The sequence below is a fragment of the Alosa sapidissima genome, chromosome 3 (assembly GCF_018492685.1).
Source record: "Alosa sapidissima isolate fAloSap1 chromosome 3, fAloSap1.pri, whole genome shotgun sequence".
In the NCBI taxonomy this organism is placed as follows: Eukaryota; Metazoa; Chordata; class Actinopteri; order Clupeiformes; family Clupeidae; genus Alosa; species Alosa sapidissima.
The window spans coordinates 11,535,550-11,557,768 of record NC_055959.1 but is presented as its reverse complement, the minus strand read 5'-3'; the positions used below and the strand labels follow the sequence as shown (position 1 = coordinate 11,557,768).

General features: G+C 40.2%; 1 protein-coding gene and 1 long non-coding RNA gene across 2 annotated transcripts; both read left to right on the top strand.

Annotated features, from left to right (window-relative positions):
* Window positions 1-2,676: 2,676 nt before the first annotated feature.
* On the top strand, window positions 2,677-4,113 carry LOC121704645. Its single transcript, XR_006030603.1, has 3 exons — window positions 2,677-3,011; window positions 3,254-3,350; window positions 3,598-4,113. It is a non-coding gene; the product is annotated as an uncharacterized LOC121704645 (long non-coding RNA).
* Window positions 4,114-10,576: 6,463 nt separating this feature from the next.
* socs3a (suppressor of cytokine signaling 3a) lies at window positions 10,577-12,045 on the top strand. Its single transcript, XM_042087423.1, has 2 exons — window positions 10,577-10,745; window positions 11,125-12,045. Exon 2 carries the CDS (start codon window positions 11,137-11,139, stop codon window positions 11,713-11,715), a length of 579 nt encoding a protein of 192 aa, XP_041943357.1. The 5' UTR covers window positions 10,577-10,745; window positions 11,125-11,136; the 3' UTR covers window positions 11,716-12,045.
* Window positions 12,046-22,219: the final 10,174 nt, after the last annotated feature.

The window sequence follows — 22,219 nt, the reverse complement described above, 5'->3', positions numbered from 1 at the left end:
GTGTGTGTGTGGACCTGCTCTCTATGCTAATAGATCACCTTAAATCCATCTCTCTGTAGTGTGTAGAATGTATTTTACACTTAAATTAATCATGGTACCTTACATAAGGAGTTTGTTCAAATTGTTTACATGGAAATCCGTCAGCTGGGAACTTAAAAGCTATCCCAAGCTGGCCCAAGTCCAATACATCCACATGACACTTTGATATAGCCTGGGTGAACCCAGACGGACCTGTTAGCACATTTGAATTTGTTCTGCAGGACCGTCAGGAAAGGACCCCATTGACACCCATTTCCAAAATTCCAGTTGTAAGACAGTAAGACTGTTAAAATGATCACATGACTAAAACTATCAAATAGTTTTACTTCTGTTCAAATGAAAGGATGAAATAAATACAAAGGGCTCAGACAGTAGTCTATGGTGATGTTTGGTCTTGAAAAAAAACATGTTTATGATGAAAGGGGGCTGGAAAGTATTAAGAGTGGAATTAGCCTACATTAAAGAATTTGGGTAAAGACTGACATTTCATGAATTGTATTCAAGTAATGTGTTTTTCACTGAACACTGGTCACAGGTCTAGGCCTATGAATACATGCCCAACTGGCCATTTATTTTATTTCTGTATTTTAACTTCTCTCTGTAGATGACTTTCACTCCAAAATGTCATATTATTATGACAAAAGTGTTTATAATGTGAGGCGAATGTTTGCTTTAGAGATGTGTTTATGACATTTTGAATGTTGTGTGTCATTTTGCTGGAGATTTGAGACAATTTGCATTTTGTGTGAGCAATTCTGGGTTTTGTGTGTAGAGTTTTGAAAAATAGACATAGAGTTTTGAAAATGTGTGTAAACAGTTGTAAAAAACTGTAAAGCAGAGGTTATTTATAGTAGCATATATGGTAGGCTACATATAGTATTGGCAATGGCACTTTTGGCCTAATTTAACTTCCTCATTTAGCAAGCAGATTTTTTTTACCCATGCAAAAATGTAATATCATGTCTCTCTGACACTGTGATCAGCAGCACAGGAGCGCCACAGGGAACTGTGCTCTCTCCAGTCCTGTTCACCCTGTACACATCTGACTTCTGCTACAACACTGAGTCATGCCACATGCAGAAGTTTTCTGATGATACTGCAATTGTGGGGTGTATCAGGAACGGGCAGGAGGAGGAGTACAGGAGCCTGGTGGAGGACTTTGTGCAATGGTGCAAACTCAATCATCTCCAACTCAACACTTCAAAGACCAAGGAGATGGTGGTGGATTTCCGCAGGTGCCATAATTGCCATAATAATCTATGATATGACCTAATATGCTGAGGAAATGAATTCAAAAGTGCATTGAGAACAGTTTTTTTTTCACATACAAGGCATTTCAGGCCACAGATATAACCTAGGGGACATAATGAAAATTAACACTCCCCTCAATGTCAACACTTATTTCTTTGCATTGATGTGCGACTATAGAGTTGATGAACTCCGGTGATATGCAAATTCCTTGCTGCAGACATTGCAGAGGACTTTATTTTCAACACTTTATTTTTTATCAACACCAAAAGTAAATGTTCCAATCAATGATCCAGGCAGCATGTTTTCTTCTCTCTCCTTCATTTTACAGTCTAATTTTTACTGACTAGAACGGCTCGGGGTCAAAAGTCATACGGAATCGATTAATCTGCACTAATTTTTTAAATCAGCTATTTTTTCTCCAATTAATTAATTGAAATGAATCAGTTATTTTGACAGCCCTAATTTTAGTATATTTAGTATTTAGTATATATTTATCTTCTACTGTCCTTATTGCTTAGTTGTGTTTTTTATATTATATACTTTTAATTACTTTCTGCTGTTAGTGAATGTGTGTGTGTGTTGTCTGTATGCTACTGTGACCTTGAATTTCCCCTGGGGATCAATAAAGTATCTATCTATATCATGTCTAGTGAATGCAGTAGACCTGCTGTATGGTAGGCCTGACTTTATTCAGGTCTCATTTTTCCAAAGCTGATGGCTTTAAAGTAACACCAAAGAGTTTTTTGTACCTTAAAATAATGTTTCCAAAATCGTTTCAGTGGTTCATCAACTCGTAACAGGTGAACGGCACTTCTGCATTCGCTTTGCGACCCTCCATCAGCTATAACCCCACTATAGAAGTTTGCCAGATAGGGTAGCGGATCTGTAGTTCGATGGAATGAGAAATAAGAAACAACAAATTTGACTTGCATCTTATGTCGCAATACATCATAGCCTACTTCAGAATAAATAAAATCATGCAACACATAAATGTGTCACAGCCCAGCATGTCTGCATGTAGGCCTAGTCTCTATGCTGATAGCTGTGCAAACTGGTTCAGAGAAGAGAAGCATACCACTTTGCTTGCATCAGTGTTTCCTGTGCAGTGAGGTAGCCTATATTAGGCTGAGTGTCCGAGACCCTGCAGATCAAACAATGGAGCGTTTGTGGCGATCGCATCACATCCTGCTGCATGTCTCTTTTTGCATCTGTTTCCACACACCGTAGCTAATTATAAAACTGTCGGTTTGCTTTTAAAAACGAATTAAAAATTTACAATTATTGAAATGTCATCTACATGTGTGTAGTGCACGTATTAGTATCAAATGAAAGAAATTGACATAAATGATTACTGATTTTTTTTAAACCCATTTCACTCTTCAAAGCTTTGGAAGCAAACAGAACTGAATGGAGACGGGTCGGGGAGCACATTGAAATAGTGTGCTCCACTGATCAGAAAAATCCAAGTGGAATGTACCTGTATCACACCTATTACCAAACCCAGGAGGTGTTCTATATCAGTCCACAGCAGAACTATACTCCCAGCTTACCCTACAAGAACAGGACAAAGGTTACGGGCGTGTTCTCCAACCTGCATGCCACAATTAGCAACCTCACTGTTAACGACAGTGGAGTTTTCTGGTGCCAGTACTTGAGTTTTGAAGGAGCAAAACAATATTCATCTAAAAGCAAAGATGGTGAAACATTGTTGGTGGTTGATGGTAAGTTTTTTTTTATATCTGAAATTCAATTTGGTAAACATTTATTAATAAAACATCATATTTGATATGAATATACTTTGTTGAGTAAACAGAAATATACACGCAATTTCCCATCATCAAAGTTTCCTTGTTAAAGAGTCCTAGGAAAATCTACATAAAAAAACAAACACTTTGAGCCTAGGACTAGGATTAACCCATGTCCAGAAGTCTGTCTGAATTGAATGGGGATTAATGTTGTGCAGGGTGTCCCACTAATGGACCACACATGACTGTGACTACCGAGGAACCCGTCCCGATGTGGTTGCTAGTCATATAGTCCTCATTATCCTGCTCGTCCCGGTGAGTGCAGCACCATGCCTTCATCACACACTCACAGCAATCCAGTCCATGCAACTGGAGAACAGGGAACATGGACATGCATTTACTGTAGAGGCAGGGAAGACACCAGTCAAAATGGGGCACTAAAGAGTGCATTATGCTAAACAACTGATTGATTAATTACTCAACAACAGTACGTTGTCTTTCTTCTCCACTCATATCTTCACTTCTCTCTCTCTCCCTCTCTCTCTCTCTGTTTCTCTCACAGGTGATGTGCTGTGTAGAGAATGGAAAGCCTCATCAACAGTCTGGTGTTGGACTCCAGGCACATCGTTCTGACAGTTTATGAGTAGATAAGACAACAGAGGGCCACATCTATGTCTCAGGTACTGATCAACCCTGCCGACTGGCCTACCCCAAATTACCCACACTCAGTAAAACAGCACCACTGGCATACCAGCTGCATGCCTTTAATTAGAAAAGTTTTGGCTTGCTTTGGTTTCAGTTCAGTTTTTCAGCTTCTATCAATATAAAGGATACAAATAATACAAACCTTCTACAGATTTATAAAAACTATATACAACACAATGTTAACTTGTGTCAGAATGGGATGTCCACCTTGTGTTTGTAAATATTTGTCTTTGTTATATGATGATAAATATTCATTTCAATATGCCACTCTGTCAAGTAACTGTATACACTGCACTGTATACTGCAGTATGTAACCGTAGGGATGACATTGAATGTTTTGTTGATCAAATAAATTAAAATATTGATTGGCCTACATTAACTTCATCAATCAAAACCATTGCCATAGAATCCCACACTTCTTGCGAGGTGTTTCATTTGAACAGATGCATTAAATACCTTGTCTTCTTTGTCTCAGAAACAAGGTCAATAATTTGTCAGTTTCACGGTAAACGTTAGTGTGTGGTTCTCTGGTTTCCTGTTAGACTTGAGGTGTGCCAGAATCGCAGTAATACATGAATGCATGACAAATAGTGTAACAATTAATCATTTTGCTTGACTGAGATGACTGGTATGTACAAGTAAAGTATTAACTAACTAGGCCTACTAACCATTAACTATAGTATAAACTAATGTGACACATCTTTAAAGTGATTAACAAACAAAATACATGAAAAACATTGAAATTTCAGACCGACTCGCAGAGCAAATTCAAATTTGCTAAAATGTTCATCTGGATTCACAAAGCAAGAGAATAACATTCAAGCTACAGTGCAGAGTAGACCTTAGCTAGGAATTACTGGATCTGTCAATACTATTAGTAGAGGATATGAGTGCCTACATTATAGAAACTAGTTAGAGTGTGATTGTTAGAGGAGAAAGTAGTAGAAGAGGGAGGTAATAGAGGGGTGTGGAGAGGAAGGAGGTAGAAGAGGGGAGAGAGGGAAGAACATGTGTGAGTAAGTGTGTGTCAGGTTGTCAGAAGTGCTGAGAGGAGATATCCTCTGCAACATAACTTAAGGTAAAGTTGGCTTTATATTGGATGTTGGACATTTGGCACATTCAAAAAAATCCATTTAGTATGTAGGCCATGAAGGAGGGCTTTTATAGATCTTGGGTACAACAGGCGATGCGTTTGCAACTGCCACAAGCCTTGTCGATGAACCTTGTGTCATGCTGTGTAATGTGAAGTACGCTTGGTTGTAGAAGATCCCCTACCTATAGCACACCTTGTGTTAACATCTTGTGGATGTCTAGATTTCTAGGCTATATAAATGCAGTTGTTTACTCAATTCCAAATAAATACACGTTCATGCCGGATTAGCGATTGTATTTGCGTGCCCGTGGTTTAGGGACATTGGAAATGGGCTTCAATGGCCTCTTGGCCAGACGGACCTGCAGAGCAAATCCCACATTTGCCAAAGGTTTGTATGGGTATTCCTAGGCTAATTTATTAACAAATTTGACTGCTAAGTTTTAAGAATTGAAATGCAATTAGCCAAATCAAATTCATGTTTGCACCATTACTGTCTGGCACCATACTGTCTTGAGTTATTTGCAATTTCCAATGAGGAATTTCAATCAGTATTATCTATCAAATGACATTTTTACATTATTTTAAGCTATAATGGAAGCTATAATGGACTCTCACCAGTAGAGGGCAGCATTAGCTGTTGTTCTGTTCTGTGCATGCCTCTCTGACCCCATTAAACTTCTGCCTTGTTACTGGAGGGCTTTATCTCAATAAAGAAAATGGGCCAGCTGTTGTAAAGGTCATTCTGAAAATATTTTAAGGCAAAACAATGGACAATGCTCCAATCCTTCAACATCTGCGTATACTTTTGCTTGACCATGTAGTTTTAAACTATGTGCTCAGATCTTTCATTGTGTATGTGTGAGTGTGTCTTGGGTCTTTACACATGACTTTGGACACATGACTTTAATTTTAAACAATCATCCTTAAGGAGGAAGTGTTAAAGGACAAGAGCACAAAGGAAGCATTATAGCTGTCAGTGTGTGTGTGTGTGTGTGTGTGTGTGTGTGTGTGTGTGTGTGTGTATCACTCCGGTGGGGTAGACGTCCTTGTCTTCCTTGTCTCCATTCCTAACTGAAGCCATCTGAGTTCACTCCCACACCAATTAGAGCCAGTTTCCCAGAAGAAGTAACCTCCCCCACCAGAAACATGCACAACACTAGTTTACCCCATACACAAACACACACACACACACACACACACACAAAACAAAACAATGAACAACAGAGGTATTTTGCATAGGTTATGCAAGACAAAAACGTAGACATTGGGTTTTGGTTTCCATGCATAATTTTTGAATAAAACTAAAAACGCCGTTTTCAAAAATCTGCATTTTCATGGACGGCTCCTAAAACCACCATTACAGGCCAGCTGTTATGAGCTGACAGGCACAAAGCATGCATCAGCAGAAACACAGTCACACAAGTCTCAATGTAACCAAGATAATCTTTAAAAGAGTTGTTTGTCTGAAACCATTCAAATATGATCACACTCTTTCTCTCACATAAAGTCACACTGAAAGTGACTCATATTTAAGGATAAGGCATTATTTGCCTTCGATCAGTTTCCTATCTGTTGCAGTGTCGTTCCACTATTTACACTACAGTAATAGGTGTTATATTATCACACATTAACCAGGAAAGTAAAGTGTCCACGCTGAAGTAGGACACACTGAAGAAACACTAAAAGACTGAAGACACACTAAAAAACACATTAAAACACTAAAGCGGGAACTCACCGTAACTTTTGACCTCAGCATGATTGGCAATGACTTGCAATTAAGATATTGTTTACAGTAATAAACATTGTTTTATTACATTTTAACCAAGAAGATAATAAAACATGAAGCAGGAAAAGAAACACTAACAAACTAATGTGATAAAGCGGGAATACATATGTTTTATTTTGCTTCACAGTCTAACAGAGCGGCCCATTTTAACTGAGACCGATTGGCCCAGTGACCTATATTTGTGTCAAACATGTACACGTCATATATGAGGGGTATACAAATGTAAAATTTTGTTCACAGTAATACACATTTTTTTAATCAAATATTAACTGGAAAATAATTAAATTGTCCACACTTATAGGCAGGAATACATTGTAATTATTTACTTGCAAGTCTAAAACCACAGCAATTTGTACACAACTGATGGGCTCAGTGACCCAGGAGCTGTACACACCACGCGGGGTGCACAAATGTAACATTTGCAAAACACCCTTAAACCCTAAAAGTTAACAGTAACAGCTTATATATGCCCCATCCCCAAATGGATTCGACATAATGTAGCATGCAGATATTTAACCCTGACAACTGACTAGCCATTGCAGTCTATATCATTCTGTACAACAATTTGATTTTCAAGTATTATATTTGTTATATTTGTCAAAATAAAATGTATGAACAAAAACAGTCATAAATAACTTTTTGTCCATTTAAAAATTTGACAAGGTTCTGATTTATCTGAGAGTGACAGACATACTAAAAGGAACTTTTGAAACATCTCATGTCCTTCTAAATGTTATTGTGGAATCACAAACCAGTACTGGGCATACAGTGAAGCGCACATCATCAGTGAATTTGCATTTTGCCATTACGTGTCATTTTAAAAATGTGGCACTGTGACGCAAATGGCTGCTGCAGTGTCCGTATCACATTCGGGTCCAAGAGCCCTATAGTGACCCAGGGTCGACCCCATCTCTCTCCCACTCATTTCCCGCCACTCTTCACTGTTCAATCTGAATAAAGGCAAAAAGCCCCAAAAATATATATTTAAATGGCATGCCGATGATGTCAATGTATACATGAATAGACTACATGGTGCTGGATATCCTTGTAGTCCATTCATGTATTTAGCAACTGTATTACTGTGTTTACTGCATTTAATTCTGATGTTGTTGATCAGATGAAATAAGAAAAGAAAAAGACTTTATTCGTCCCAAGGGAAATTCAGTAGCCTGTGATCTGATTCTCCTTATGCTGTTGTTTGCTAAGCAAGTTTTACTGAAGACCTGTTGTGTTCAGTGGTTTGGGAGTTTTAGTAACCTGAGTCAATGTAGTCTTTAATGAAGTCTTTAATTTTCACTTCCGTCATTGGTGTATGTTTACTTCCATGTAACATGTTTGTTGTGTGCATGCACGTGGCATTCCAGCTAAGTTCTGAATTTCAGAAGTTGTTCACAGCAACTGTGCCAGCCAGCCCCTATCGTTAAACACATATTCTCAGAAGCAGATACCTAAGCCACCGGCAGACACCTAAGCAAAGCACACATCACCGGTGTAGACCTGCTCACTGTCTGGCTGGCTGTAACACAATCCTCCTTATCTAGTAGATGGCATGTAGGCATTGTGGGAAAATAAACCATTTACGGCTGTGCAGTATGAGTCAGTTCTGACAGGCACTCCTGGCACTAGGAGTTACCTATTGTAGACACTGTTAATTGACATGCATGCGTCACAAGGTCCCATAACGTCTTTTGACTGCTGCAGCCTCAATGAACACCTGAGTTTGTACTATTTCCTCAACCCTTGTGTCTAGAGCTGTCTCACCGTCTGTATCTCTATACTAGCACAGCGCCTCTGATGGTATATCTGATCTCACTTTTAAGTCTGCTGCTGTATGACCTGACCCCTCTCTCATCTATGATCTCAAAGATGATCTGTTTCCCCTGTCAGTTCCTCTCTCAGTGGTAATCATCTCTCTTTACCATGAAAACCAGTTCATGTGGTTCAACAGTTAGAGCATAACTAAGGAGACCAAAGCACTGTGTCCCAACCACTGAATTGAATTCAGTGGTTTTCTTAGAAATGTGGAAATGTATGGGTATGGTGTGTGTTTGTGTTTGTGTGTGTGTGTGTGTGTGTGTGTGTGTGTGGTGTAATTGTGTGTGTGCGATTCACACCAATGGCTCAGCAGGCCGGGCCTCTCCGAGAGGAAGTAGTGACTGGTGACAGTAAAGCTGATAACAGCATGACTGTGTGGATAACATGGCTTCCTGGAACTTCTCATCAACCAATGTTTGCATGTTGGATATTCAGGGAAAAGAAAATTCACACATTTCCATTTCCAGTGAAGATAGTGGTAACTGCCAGTCACTGTATTAGGGATAGGGTTCTGTGTATACCCAACAGAATATATATATATATATATATATATATATATATATATATATATATATATATATATATATATATATATATATATATATGTTTTTTTTAAATGGATAAGTGTTGTGAATTGTGAAATATTGTGTATTTACTATTGTGAATAAAGAAGCCATGTTTTGTGTGTGTTTATGTGTGGGTAGTAGAATGGTATGTTACTCCCTTCCACGTGAAAAAAACTGGTATTTCATGCTATCATTGTGAATTCTCTGGTAGTGCTTTGTGAATGACTAGAAAAAAATACAAAAGATAAAGCCTACACACATTACAGAAAGGAACATGCGTTTGGGAAGCCATGCCCCAAGTAAACTCTGTGTGTGTGTGTGTGTGTGTTTGCATGTGGTGATGGTCAGTTAACAATCACTATGCATCAAATGGCAACAATGTTTCTCAGAACTCAGTGTTCCCTCACACACCAAAAACATGACCTCATCAGCACAATTGCAAAAACTGTTGGGTAATTGGCAAGGGTCCTTAATACGAGCATAGTGGCATATTTTTGTTCCTCTAATTTTGGCTGCTCTATTTTATGATCTCAGGTTCTTTAAATATGGCCTTTAAATAGTGGTAATAAAGGTCAAATAGTTAAATTCTTTCATGTAACACATAAAAATAAATAGCAATAAAAAAGAGTAGCTATGACAGTGTTTCTGAGAATAATATTTGGCATTAGAGGCATAGAGATTGTTGAAATGACTAGCATCATCATTACACACACATACTTCCCTGACTGGACTCAGTGAAGTTGTTCACTTTCAGGAAAGGATAGGGATTCATCATTTATCACAGTATCCTGAGTCCCTTAGACAGAGAAACATGACTCAGACAGCCCAAACACTTAGGCCTAAACTCACAGAGAGAATAGGGGAGGGTAGCTACATAACTCATCAGGCCTAGTGAAAACTATGTTTTAAAAAATATATATTTTATTATTACTGAATATGCCGTATTGTTTTACCTTGTTGTCCCTCACAAAGCATCAATCGAAAAACAAATCTATAGGCAAGCGTCCATATGGAACTGAGACTGATTTGACGCTAGAGGTGCGCGAGGACATGGAGAACATGTTAAGTACTTGCAATACCTTGTAGACCTGACAGTTAATGAGAAATCATCTGTAGCCTATCCGTAGGCTACTCGAACCACAATCGCAAATATCTCGCAAGAATGACTAGATGATCAACCAGGCTATGACTAGTTATGATGGTAGTTGTTACTCATGGAGTTACACAATAGCCTAATTTCCGCTTTTATCTCATAATTATTCTAGCTAACAGCGAGCCCATCAGTAGCCTAATTCATAAGAATAGAACATAACTTTAGATATTTAGTGGGCTCAACACGGTAGTCTAACCTAGGCTAATAACGGTCTGTTATTGTTGCGGGTAGCTCCTAAGGAACGGCGCAACAAACTTACAGTAAAGAACGGAGGGAGTTCCGTATGAGAAGAGCGGTAGGGGGAGGGGGAACCTCAGTGTGTGTGAATACCAGGAATTGTCCTTTAAAAAAAATCCTTACTGACACTCCGCCAGCGGCACTTACTGGCAGAGAGGCGGAGTCTCACGCAGATAAGAACACGGCACTCACAGCACAGCACGCCACAGCACGAGCGCAGAAGCAAGCCGTGCGCTATAAAAGACACACTAGACGGGAGCTTTGTTATTTGAAAAGAACTGTTTGGTGTATTCAACTTGAAAAAGGATTATCAAGGAAATAAACCCACAAAAACACACTAATCACATAACCTTCGGTAAGTTATACATTTTTAACATGTTAACATTTTTTGTGTTAGGCCTATATGTTTTTACTGTTCAGTGTATTATTATCTTTAACATAGGCATAATACTAGTAGTCTTGCCTAGCCTACGTAGAGAAAATTATACATTTTCTTTTCTGTTAGGCAAGGCTAATTTTAGTTTTTTTTTTTTTTTTTAAATGGCAGTTGTTACAGTTAGTCTACCCTTTTTGTAATAGCCTAGCCTACTATAACTGTTAAGGATAGTAACAAGCTATACTTTTAGCTTGTTTAATTTAGTTATAGCTTACTTAGTTGTTTACATAATTATTTAGCCTATTTATTTTTTCGCTTGCTCAGTTGATCTAATTTCTCCATTTCACTCTGTTCACAGGTTCAAAGCACCATGGTGAGACAGAGCATACAGATGACCAGCAAATCCCGGCAGCCGCCTCTGAGGTGCAAGACATTCTCAGGCATTATGCAGCACCAGCTCATCTTACAGGCCCTCAGCAAGCTGCAGCAGAGTGGCTTCTACTGGGGGGCCATCAGTGGCCGTGAGGCCCAGTCGCTGCTGGAGACCCAGTCGGTGGGCACCTTCCTGCTGCGCGACAGCTCTGACACGCGTCACTTCTTTACCCTCACGGTCAAGATGCAGCAGGGCACCAAGAACCTGCGTGTGCAGTGTGACTCCAACAGCTTTTGGCTGGAGTCGGACCCCCACAACCAGACCGTTCCCCAGTTTGACTGTGTATTGAAGATGATCCACTATTACATGCCAGAAGGGGACTCCCCCTCCTGTTACATCTCCTCCAGTGGAGGGAAGATCCCTCTGACCCTGCACCGGCCCCTGACCTGTGGCCTCACCTCACTCCAGCACCTGTGCCGCAAGACTGTCAATGGACACCAGGACGTGTGTGTTGAGCGCCAGCACCTACCTCACTTACTCCAGGACTTCCTAAAGAAATATGACGCACCCATCTAATGGACATTTGAACAATTGTGTGAACAAAGCATACATGATAAAAGTTCATTGCCTGGCCTGAGTCAACAGGGGGCCATCTAATTTCTCAAAAATGGAGAACTGACCAATGACGGAGAGGAATTGAATCAGAGAGTTCCAGGGAACTTGCGGTGAATGCCTTACTTAGTGTGCTGTTGGTTGCCATGGTATTAGGATTAGACTGGAAGTTGGTTGGAAAAACACCTCAGCATTTCCAAGTAAATGTTTCTAGTGCTGAATACACACCCACTCATTCACACACTTTTCCGTTTAGACAACAATGATTTAGAGACCGGTACTTGCCTGGGGGAGGCTCCAGGCTCATATAAACACTCACGCACAGAAAAGCAATGAACTTCAAACCACGGGAACAAGAAGAAGAAAACAAAGGGCTGTGTACAGGTACACAAATGATCTGTGGCCTTAAATATCAGTGGACTTCCCACAGCAGATGTTCAATGATTCAGCAACAGGAGCGGGACACGCATCACCCCTGTGGGACAGAACGGAAAAGAATCAGGGACTTCAAAAGACTTGTGAACCAACTGTGTCTAGACTGCCAGTAATCAGGAAATTGCCTGCCATTGTCAGAACATGAGTGCATAGTGTATTGTGTCTTTTGGAGTATGTTTGTTTGATGCTGCAGACAACTGAATGTATTAACGAAGGGGAGTGAGTTACTTACTCAGGTAGAAGACTCCTTTTTGAGTCCTTCTGTCTGCTAATGTTTACATGTTAGAAACTTCAGCTTCTCTTTACGTCATGGGAGAAACTGTAATGATGCTTGACTGAAATGACTTTGCACTTAATTTATTTATGAAACATTTGAATAATTTATATTAAAGAGCACTATTTTCATAGAAAATATGAAGTCTGTCTCTTGTGTTATCTCTTCCCTGGGACTTTCACATGAAATTCTCAGGAACTTTCCGCTTAGCGCTAGTTTGTTCTGTTCTAGGTAAGGACATTTCCTGCTTTGTTAGTGTGAAGTTGAGCCACTTACATCAGTGGCATGAAGTCATTGTCAACACTGACAACAGATTACTATCATTAAACACACTAAGTCACTCACACACACACACATATACACACACACACACACACACACACACACACACACACACACACACACACATATACACACGCACACACACACACACACACACAGACCATTTACGGAAAGTTTGCCACACCCTATAATTGCTAAATGTAAAACAATTGTCTGTGTCAGAGTGTCTGTCAGAGTCAGACAAGTATACACCTGCTCACCTCATTGCTAATCCAAGACACACAGAGAGAGAAACAGAGCGATTGTACTGAGAAAGATAAAGATTGCCCTTTTTTGTTCGAGTGCCATAATCTGGCTTCCAGAGTAAAAGACTTTCTGTATGTTTAAGTAAAGCCAGAGGTAAGGAGATTAGGGGGAGGACTGAGGATTTGTGGTACATTCCCCTTGTTTAGCTGTTCTTATTTATTTCATCTAGCACAGCCTCACTGGTTAGAAATGTGGCTGAACACATCCTTCTATCCTTCAGCAGTAACCTTGTACATTACAGTAACGTCTTTACTTAATTGTTGTAAGTCTTACAACAATTAAGTATTGTCTCCCGGTTACTGAAATTTAGAATACAGCAATCTCCTAATAAAAGAAATGGAAAAGACAGGGCCATGTTAGTCATGACTACATAGGGGAGAAATAGCTTTAAAATAAGTCAAGGTTGCAGTGTCATGGCTGTCAAGTATTAACAGATGGTGTTAGCATGCCCATCAGTTTTGTGTGAATGCCAAGGCCTTTGGTTCTTGTTCCCAAGAAGCAGAACACCTTTACCTTCAGGATAAAGGTCGTGCCACACACGGACACACACAGGCACTTGCACAAGCATGCGCACAATTTTTTATGAATACAGTTCCTATGAATCAATTATCATTTCTGCTTACCACCATATCATCCATGCAAAGGCTGTGATTCCAGAGAACTGAGATGTAAGTCAACTGTCACAACTTCAAGTGTATTTTGATCATGTGAGTATGTGCAAAAGTAGTGCCTTGACAAGGAACTCTTTCCACACAGTCAGACAAATGTGCACTCACCTCAAGCAAGAAATATGGAAGTCGTCCAGGGAACCACCTCCTTACTGTGGAATTCTTTCCCGAGAAACCCAGATGATAATAACTTCCTGATAATAACTTCCATGCCTTCAGCTGCTCTATCACGTTTTGCCATCTGCTATGTAACTGCTTGTTAATTGCTTGTTATGGCAGAACGTAAATCCCCGGTCTGCACTTCTGCAATACTTTAAAAGAATTCTACAATACCTGTATACAAAGGCGGTTATAATATACTTCTCAAACATATGAATTTGACACTGAGACAAGCTGATTTTAGGAATTCTAGCAACACTTTTTATTTGTGTCTAGTGACACAATTTATTTATTGTGGGAGTTTTTTAACATATGGTAGCAAATCAAAATTATACAGTAATTTAATAGCAAATATCAAACAATGCAGTCTGTAAATTCAACATTACAGGTGTTAAATGTAGTTTTATGTTAAAATGTCCACAAATGACCTGGAAATAACAACACAATGTGAAGACATAATTGTCTTGACAGACATAATGTCAAAAAATGCTCTGTGTTGTCCAGATGCCCACTAAAGTTGGCATGCAAACCACCCATTATCCCAGAGCTGGCTCTCTTGTAAAAGCACTTTGTACAATGTGTGGTGCTGTATTAAATACAATGCAAGTCAATGAGGAGTGCTGTCCGGAATAATGTTGACTGACTGACCAGGCTCAAAATATCAGCTACTGCCAATGGACACAAAAAGAAGGAAAGTTCGATAATCAACTTGCAGACTTGCTTCTCCCAAGATTGTGGTGACCAGAATAATAGTAAGGTAATGCACTGACTGAGCTACAGACAGACCATGAGCTACAGTAGACAGACCATGACACACCCACATAGGTCTCCTTTCAGGGAAATACGAGTCTGGATGGAACACCAGGGAACACCATAGTTTACTAACGTTTCCATCGGTCGGCAGATTACTTACCCAATCAGTGACGAGAGGGGATGGCGCTATAGTTTCGAAAATCGAAAGTGGCTGTGGTAAACGGTAGCAATGCCTGCAAACTTTTTGAGAAATAGGGGATTAAAAATGTTAAAAAGATAATTTTCCCCCCATAGACTTGAATGGCTGTGATGTCATAATGTCCTAGCTGCGCTCGTTAAGCTCCCAGAGTAGTTCCCCCGGGCTAATCAGAAACCCTGGCACAGGTGCAGACATCCCAACCTGCAAAAAGTAATTTCAGGGAGGTATCACAAATTCTTCCGGGAAACTTGGGATGTCTGCAGGTGTCACCTGTGAATCCAACTGTCTCCGCTTCTAATGCATACAATCTGGCGCTCCCTAAAACTACACATCCCGTAAATAACTTGTGCGCATGCGCAGTAGTGTTCTCCTTGCGTCATTGATTCCGATTCCTACAGGCCACTTCACGCCATCATCGCTTTCAACCATCCTCTTGAAGAAAGTTTACGTTCTTGTTGTCTGGTTCGTCCAACAAACGACGACGAAACGGACGTTTTCCTACCACACTCAATGTAAGTTACAATTAATTTGTGTTTTTTATTCAAATGGAGTGTGTGAAGTCTGTTTAAAACGACTCGGCTAATCAAGTAAGCAAGCAAGCTGGCATTAGCTTCAAACTTGTAGCTTAGCAACATACTCGTAGATGCTACGTCTAGACAGGACGTTAACTCTAGCTAGTTTGATAATATTGGTATTATGCCGAGTAAGTTCATAAATTGATTAAAGGAACACGCCACCCAATGTCAGTAGTAATATATGTTCTTACCTTAACTTTCACGAGTTGAGTCATACCTCTCCCGTGTTGGTATGTGCACTCAAACGCTCTGGTGCGCGGCATGAATGAGTTAGCATGTTGCTATGCTAGCGGGCTTTGACGTTGCCAGCCGTAGAAGTAATCAAAAACATCCACGTTTTCCCGACTTAAATACAGTTGCACGAGTAGTTGATAAAAATGTGTAAGGTCACACAACATGAAACATGGCGATTTTCCAAGCGAATAAACAGGAGAACTACAATGTGTGGCGCAATAGCACTTGGGAGTACTTCGACCTAGCGTAGTAATATTAATTAACACCTAATTGTAGATCCTATCCACCGTTTGCAGCAAAGCTGAATTCTATGAAATATGAAATCACTATAATACTTCTGCTTGTTATCACAACCCTTCACAATGCATGTTATAACCATGATTGTTCACAATCTACTTTCTAAGTCAGGTCAAATTAACGCCAGCAGGGCAGGTTGACTCTATTTACGGAAATGACTGTGTGTGCCTTGGAGGCGGAGGGGGAGGGGGAGGCTGAGGGGTCGATCCAGCTCTGTGGTGGATAGGATCTACAATTAGGTGTTAACTAATATTACTACGCTAGGTCAAAGTACTCCCAAGTGCTATTGCGCCACACATTGTAGTTCTCCTGTTTATTCGCTTGGAAAATTGCCATGTTTCATGTTGTGTGACCTTACACATGTTTATCAACTACTCGTGCAACTGTATTTAAGTAGGGAAAACGTGGATGTTTTTGATTACTGCTATCTTCCTCCCTCTATGGCTACGTCTGAGCCCGCTAGCATAGCAACATGCTAACTCATTCGCGCCGCGCATCAGAGCGTTTGAGTGCACGTACCGACACAGGAGAGGTATGACTCAACTCGTGAAACTTAAGGTAAGAACATATATTACTAATGACATTGGGTGGCGTGTTCCTTTAAGCGATAACCGAGGATTCACTAGGTAAGTTATATTACGTTAGCTAGACCTCAGGAATGTTTCTAGGTTCGCGGTTGTGTGCAGTGGAGGCGGTAGCTAAGCATTTCACACTCAAATTGCCAGCCAGCCGCCTTTCCTAGCGATAGCTGGCCTGACGAGGGAAAAGGCCTTCTATGGCAAACAATCACTGGCTGAAACTTAGCCTTCGTTTTGAACTACGTTTGTATGAGTGGTAGGTTGTGGCGTAAAATTACTTGATTGTAGGCTTAGCTGTTAGTTTGTTGTTCAGTTGAACATATTTATCTAACAGCTGTCTCCCCCCCCCCCTTCTATTTCTGTTAGGTGCCGCTTCACTCTGCTACTGGAAGATCAGGCTGACTGCAACTGCTATGGATGGCAGGAAAACACAGTACATGTTAATTTCTAGATGAAGAGTGAATAAATGCACTTCCTTAACTGGTAACAAGTTGTCAATGGTTATTTATGCAAGCTTGTGTAGCCTAAACAAGACATACCTAGGCCTAGCCAAATTTATCCTGGCTGTAGATAAAGCAGGATATGAATTTCCCAATATTTTGCCAGATTAGGCTAATAGTGGTTTACTGCGGTTTAATATCAATTGAAATACCATTGAAATCACATTGATCTTTTAGTTTGGTTGTAATTTCAACATTGTTTCAATATTCATTTTAGTGGAAATACCATTGAAATCTCGTTGATCTGTAGTTAGAATTTCAACGTTGCTTCAATATTAATGAAGGGTGCAAAAGTGATGTAGAATAAATGTTGCAGCGCGACATTGATTCAATGATTTTAACGTTGACAAAGTAATGTTGATTTTAACATAGATTCCATTACTAATTGTTATCTGGGTGCAGAATGAACAGTCATCAACACCAACTGAAAGCCCCGTTTTGCAGGTAGTCTTGCATTGCATACAATTGACCGATCCCAAGCCCCGCCCCCTTTTGCTATGTCACAATGAGGACTTCGGAGGACCTCGGTCAACCTCGGTCAATTTTGAATTTTCTAGTGGCCATTCGGTATGACAATACGCCAGTTAAGCGAATGCTATAATGCTTCTTTTGCGAGTAGCTTAAGTAACTAAATAACTAAAGAGCTCAAAAAGGTTCAAAGATAAGCCTGGGATACTTGTAGAAGTGACATGGGATATCCTGACCGTGTGAAACGTTAACACACATAGGCCTAACTTTGCATAACTTTGGATAGGCTGCTACTTTTCAGTAAAGAAATCTGAGTGTGTACGAAAATGTTCCCTTTATTTGTGTTGATAACTAGGCTACACACAAAAACATAACTAAATCTGGTTTCCACTGATGAAACGACAACATAAGCCTACGCAAAAAATTATACCTACCTTGCAGGAACTGAACTCGCATATTCATACGATTGGAAGACGTGCAAAAGAATACACCTTCAATCACGTATCGCCTTACACACAACAAGAATACTTTCAGCTTTGCTACCTTGCCATGTTTAACTTGGGATAGAAGACTGTTCACAGAAATAAGCTAATGATAATTTTTTCAACAAACGCAATAATAGCCTATACTGCGATGCATTATTGATGGCTGAACGAGAGATAGCCAATGTCTTCTAAAGATCGAATCATGCGCAGACTCAAAACTATGCAGTCTCGAAATCGCCCATATTAGACCTAGGCTACTACATTGCCCACATTTAAATTAATTATAGCATAAGCGGGCAAGTCTAGTGCAAGACAAATCACGTCTGCAAACTGCAGATATGTCAAACGTGATAGGCATGGGTTTGAACTCGGAGTGGTTTCTTTTCAATACACTTGTATCATGTTTATTTGAACTCTTCCTTCTAAAGCAGCCATTCAAAATAATAAGTAGGCTATCGGCCTACCGAAGAGAAGCTATCTCTCCACCTCCCCAACATGAGCTGCTTGGCTAGTCACTCTCCCAAGTTGCGTGGGAACTTGGATCTGCAGCACTTGGTCCCGTCTCTATTAATCCTCGAAATATGGTTAGATTTTGTTATAGACACGTCAACACCATATTTTTGCACAGACCTGTTTATTGAATCAGTCACATCTGCAGCAAATAAGGTAAACTACCTGCTCGTGATAACGTGCTAATTGTTTATCCCCAGTTAACATGCATCCCATTAAGATCCACGACACCGGATTTGTTTGTCCTCAATTTGTGGTGTTCCACCTCGTTGATAACAGCAGACATTGTGAATGTGTCCATCTGCATACTGAAGGCCTTTCTGGCCTCTGTTTTTTGAATATATCAAGATTACTTGACGCCCAGAAATCCAGCATACACTGTTGCACTCGGCTAAATGGGGGTGCTGCGTCCCCATGTTGAACATGCGTTCTCGCACACTTTCCTGCAAACTTGTCCGACTTAGCAACAGTAACTATGGGACTGACAATGGGAGGAGGGGCTTGGGATCGGTCAATTAGGCTTTCTCTGAACTACATTTTCCAAAGGCCAGATTTCGTGCTTGTGTCACAACTTCAGAACGGCTTGACGCACATGCTTCGAATTTGGTGGGAACATTTGTATGGACTCAATGATGAAGTCAAATGTCAAGGTCAAACCCACCTTGAGTGTGATATCTCAAGAATGGCTGACGCACAAGGTTTTTTGGTACAAGGGTTTGTATGAACTCAAAGATTAAGTGATTCAATGTTTTTTTTTCCAGGAATCTCCCCACCAACATTAACCCAGCAGTTTTCCATCCACTATTGTAATTCCTCTGGCATTACATTTCTAGTTATCTATTCCTGTTTGCTTTTGTTTAGCCTATGTAGGCCTAAAGTACATTGAATGACCTCTGTATATGAAATGTGCTAGGGTGGATTGCCCTAATGTTGGACATGTTTTGCTTTTCGGACTTGTGTAGTAGGCTATATTAGGTTACAATGTGAAGGCAACACATTAAATTCACATCCATTTTTTCCATAGTTTCACTAAAATTCATAGAGCCCCACTGGAGCTTAGGTGTCCTACATTAAGACAATTTAGCATAAATAAAATGGACTTGACTTGTGCTGTGGTATATTTTTGTTTCTCATTTACTGAAATGTTTAGTTTAATCATGCATATGTTCTATGAGAAAATGGTTCCCTTCATCCGAGTGAGAAGACTGTTTGCTGTAGTAGGGTGTCTTGATTGTCTTCACCCCAAGGACACAAACATACCTTAGGCCATTAGAAGGTTAAGGGGTTTTGTAACATCCTTGTCTCTGGATGGATGGATCATTGTTGGGGGGAAGGTTCTTGTGATTTTCCATGTGTGTTTGTGTTAAGGGTATAAGAACTGGCTTCACCCACAAATGTATGGGCTTGTTAATTTAATATTTCATGTGGGTAACATGCTCCTGGTATCGAGAATAAAGCTATAGTCTCACACCAGTTGAAGTAATTTTGACCACAGTGCCATTCATTTTCACAACAAAACAACTCACAACAGAAAGCTCTACAGTTTTTCTAGTTATGTAAGTTACTAGTCTCTCTCTCTCTCTCTCTACTTATGTCTGTTGTAGTGAAGTTCATAAACTCTTTACTCCTTAATTCCTTTCATCTGCTGTATTTGTACTTTAACAACAGCGGACGGTTGTCATGACAGTAAGTCAGCAACAATGAGTCATCATTGCTTGGCAACCACTCCCTTTATACGCACATACAATGTTACGTAAATTACTCCGTTGTGTCGTAACTCTGATTTAGATGACAGATAGAATCCTCTTCACTCTAATTTTGCCTGCCTTATGTTACCGTTGCCTGGTGAGAGGCATTTCTACTATATTCTGAGTCCTCATATGCCTGACATTGAGTAATAGTGGAGTAATATTTGTCCAATGTGGAGCAATAATATTGATGTCTGAGCGAATGCTCAGTGGATAGATGTAGTGTGATGACAACATCCCTAGGGTAAATTAGATCAGTGCTCTTCAGCTGTTTGGACAAAATGCTATTATTACATGCAGCTGTTGATATAAATGGTATGAAAATGAACCTGACGGTAATGGTCACTTTGGGGACAGTAATAGTTGTTTCAGTCTTATTTGCTTGTGTTTTGTGTGTTACACTATCATTCAAGGGTTTGGGGCACTTACAAATGTCTTTGTTTTCAAGGAGGAAACATATTTAAATCACACCAAATTAATGAGAAATACAAAAGTCAAAGTATCTTTATTAGTCTCCCCAAGGAGAAATTTGTTTTGGACACTGGGAAAAAAAACAATGAAAGGGTTAACAATTAAAGGACAAAATACAGTTAACATTTGGGCTTCTCAAAGGGCTGTGCAAACTGCAAATTACCGTTCTCTATACTTGTGAAAAAAAGCCATCCTTCATACATTCTTCTGTTCTACCATACATGTCTTATAAACACAGTGACACTGTTAATGTAAATGACTAGCCTGACGTTGTCATACTCAATTCTAGTCAGAATTTGAGTCTGATAGGCTACTGTTCCATTGGGACGTGATTATGGGGCATGTTTCAACCAATCCAGGGGGGAAAATGCCTCTGCACTCAATTGGATAGACCTTACCAATCAGAGCATACCACGAGCTGTGAGAAGAACACCCGAACCATCCTTTTTCTCCACAAATAATGCTTTAAAGGGAAACTTGGCAGGATTTCCGCCTCTGCTGGAGAAATTGTGCATTATGCTATTTCAAACTGTGGAAAAAGGTAACGATAAAGCACATGGATTTGTTTACAAGCTAGCAAAACGGTTAGCATAAGTTTGGCAGACAATGTGGATGTTACAAGGTAAGAAACACGATTTAAAACGAGTTTCTTGTTTCTCACTTCTCTTTCCGGGACGGTAGTCGCAATGTTGCAAGGTTGGTTTTCCGCCTGGGGACGCTAGGGGCAGCGGGAAAAGTCACCATTTTCACCGGAACAGGTCATTTAACCATCCAAATGATTTCTAAACGGGTTTATTACGTTGAAATAGTTGCCAAGGTCCCCTTTAACATTGTTTTCTAGTCATTTTTAAAAAAAAGTTATTGCACTGTCAATATTTACACCCGATAGCGAAATCTAAGACCACAAAATTGGCCTACGTAGCAGGGTAAGCTATTCAGAAAAATGTATATGTCACATATCAGCCTCTGTGTCGTGATGTCTGTGGTGTTATGAAATGTATGTTTCTGTGTAAGCTATGATTGGGGTGGGCTGAACTCTGAACGAAGCGTCTGAATGCTGATATTGGGGGATAGGAACTCTGCACTGATTACACGGACTAACAGGACTGGTGTTGGGGTTAATTGAATGATTGGGACATGGGTGGGGATAAGTGCTTTTATACAGGCCCACGAAGACGGAGGAGGAGAGGAATTCGCTTCCCAACTGGCCACGGGGGGGGGACGCGATCCGAGATGCAGTAGCAAGCAGATCGGCGGGTGTCTGCAGGATGAATGCATGCGTACATGCCGACGAAAGGAAAGTAACCTACCTATTCCTACTGTTGTGAGTGAGTGGGCCAGTGTCGGGACTGCCACGATTGTAAAGGCTGTGCATTGTTTTGTCTATCGTTCTGGAGAGCTGTGGAGTTTGGGACTGTGTCTGGACCAGCGAGGGGAGAGACGGAGAGAAGTGCGCTGTCACCTACTAAAGGGGAGTAATATTTCTCACCTGTGATGAATGAGTGGGCCGCTGTCTAGCCTGTAGC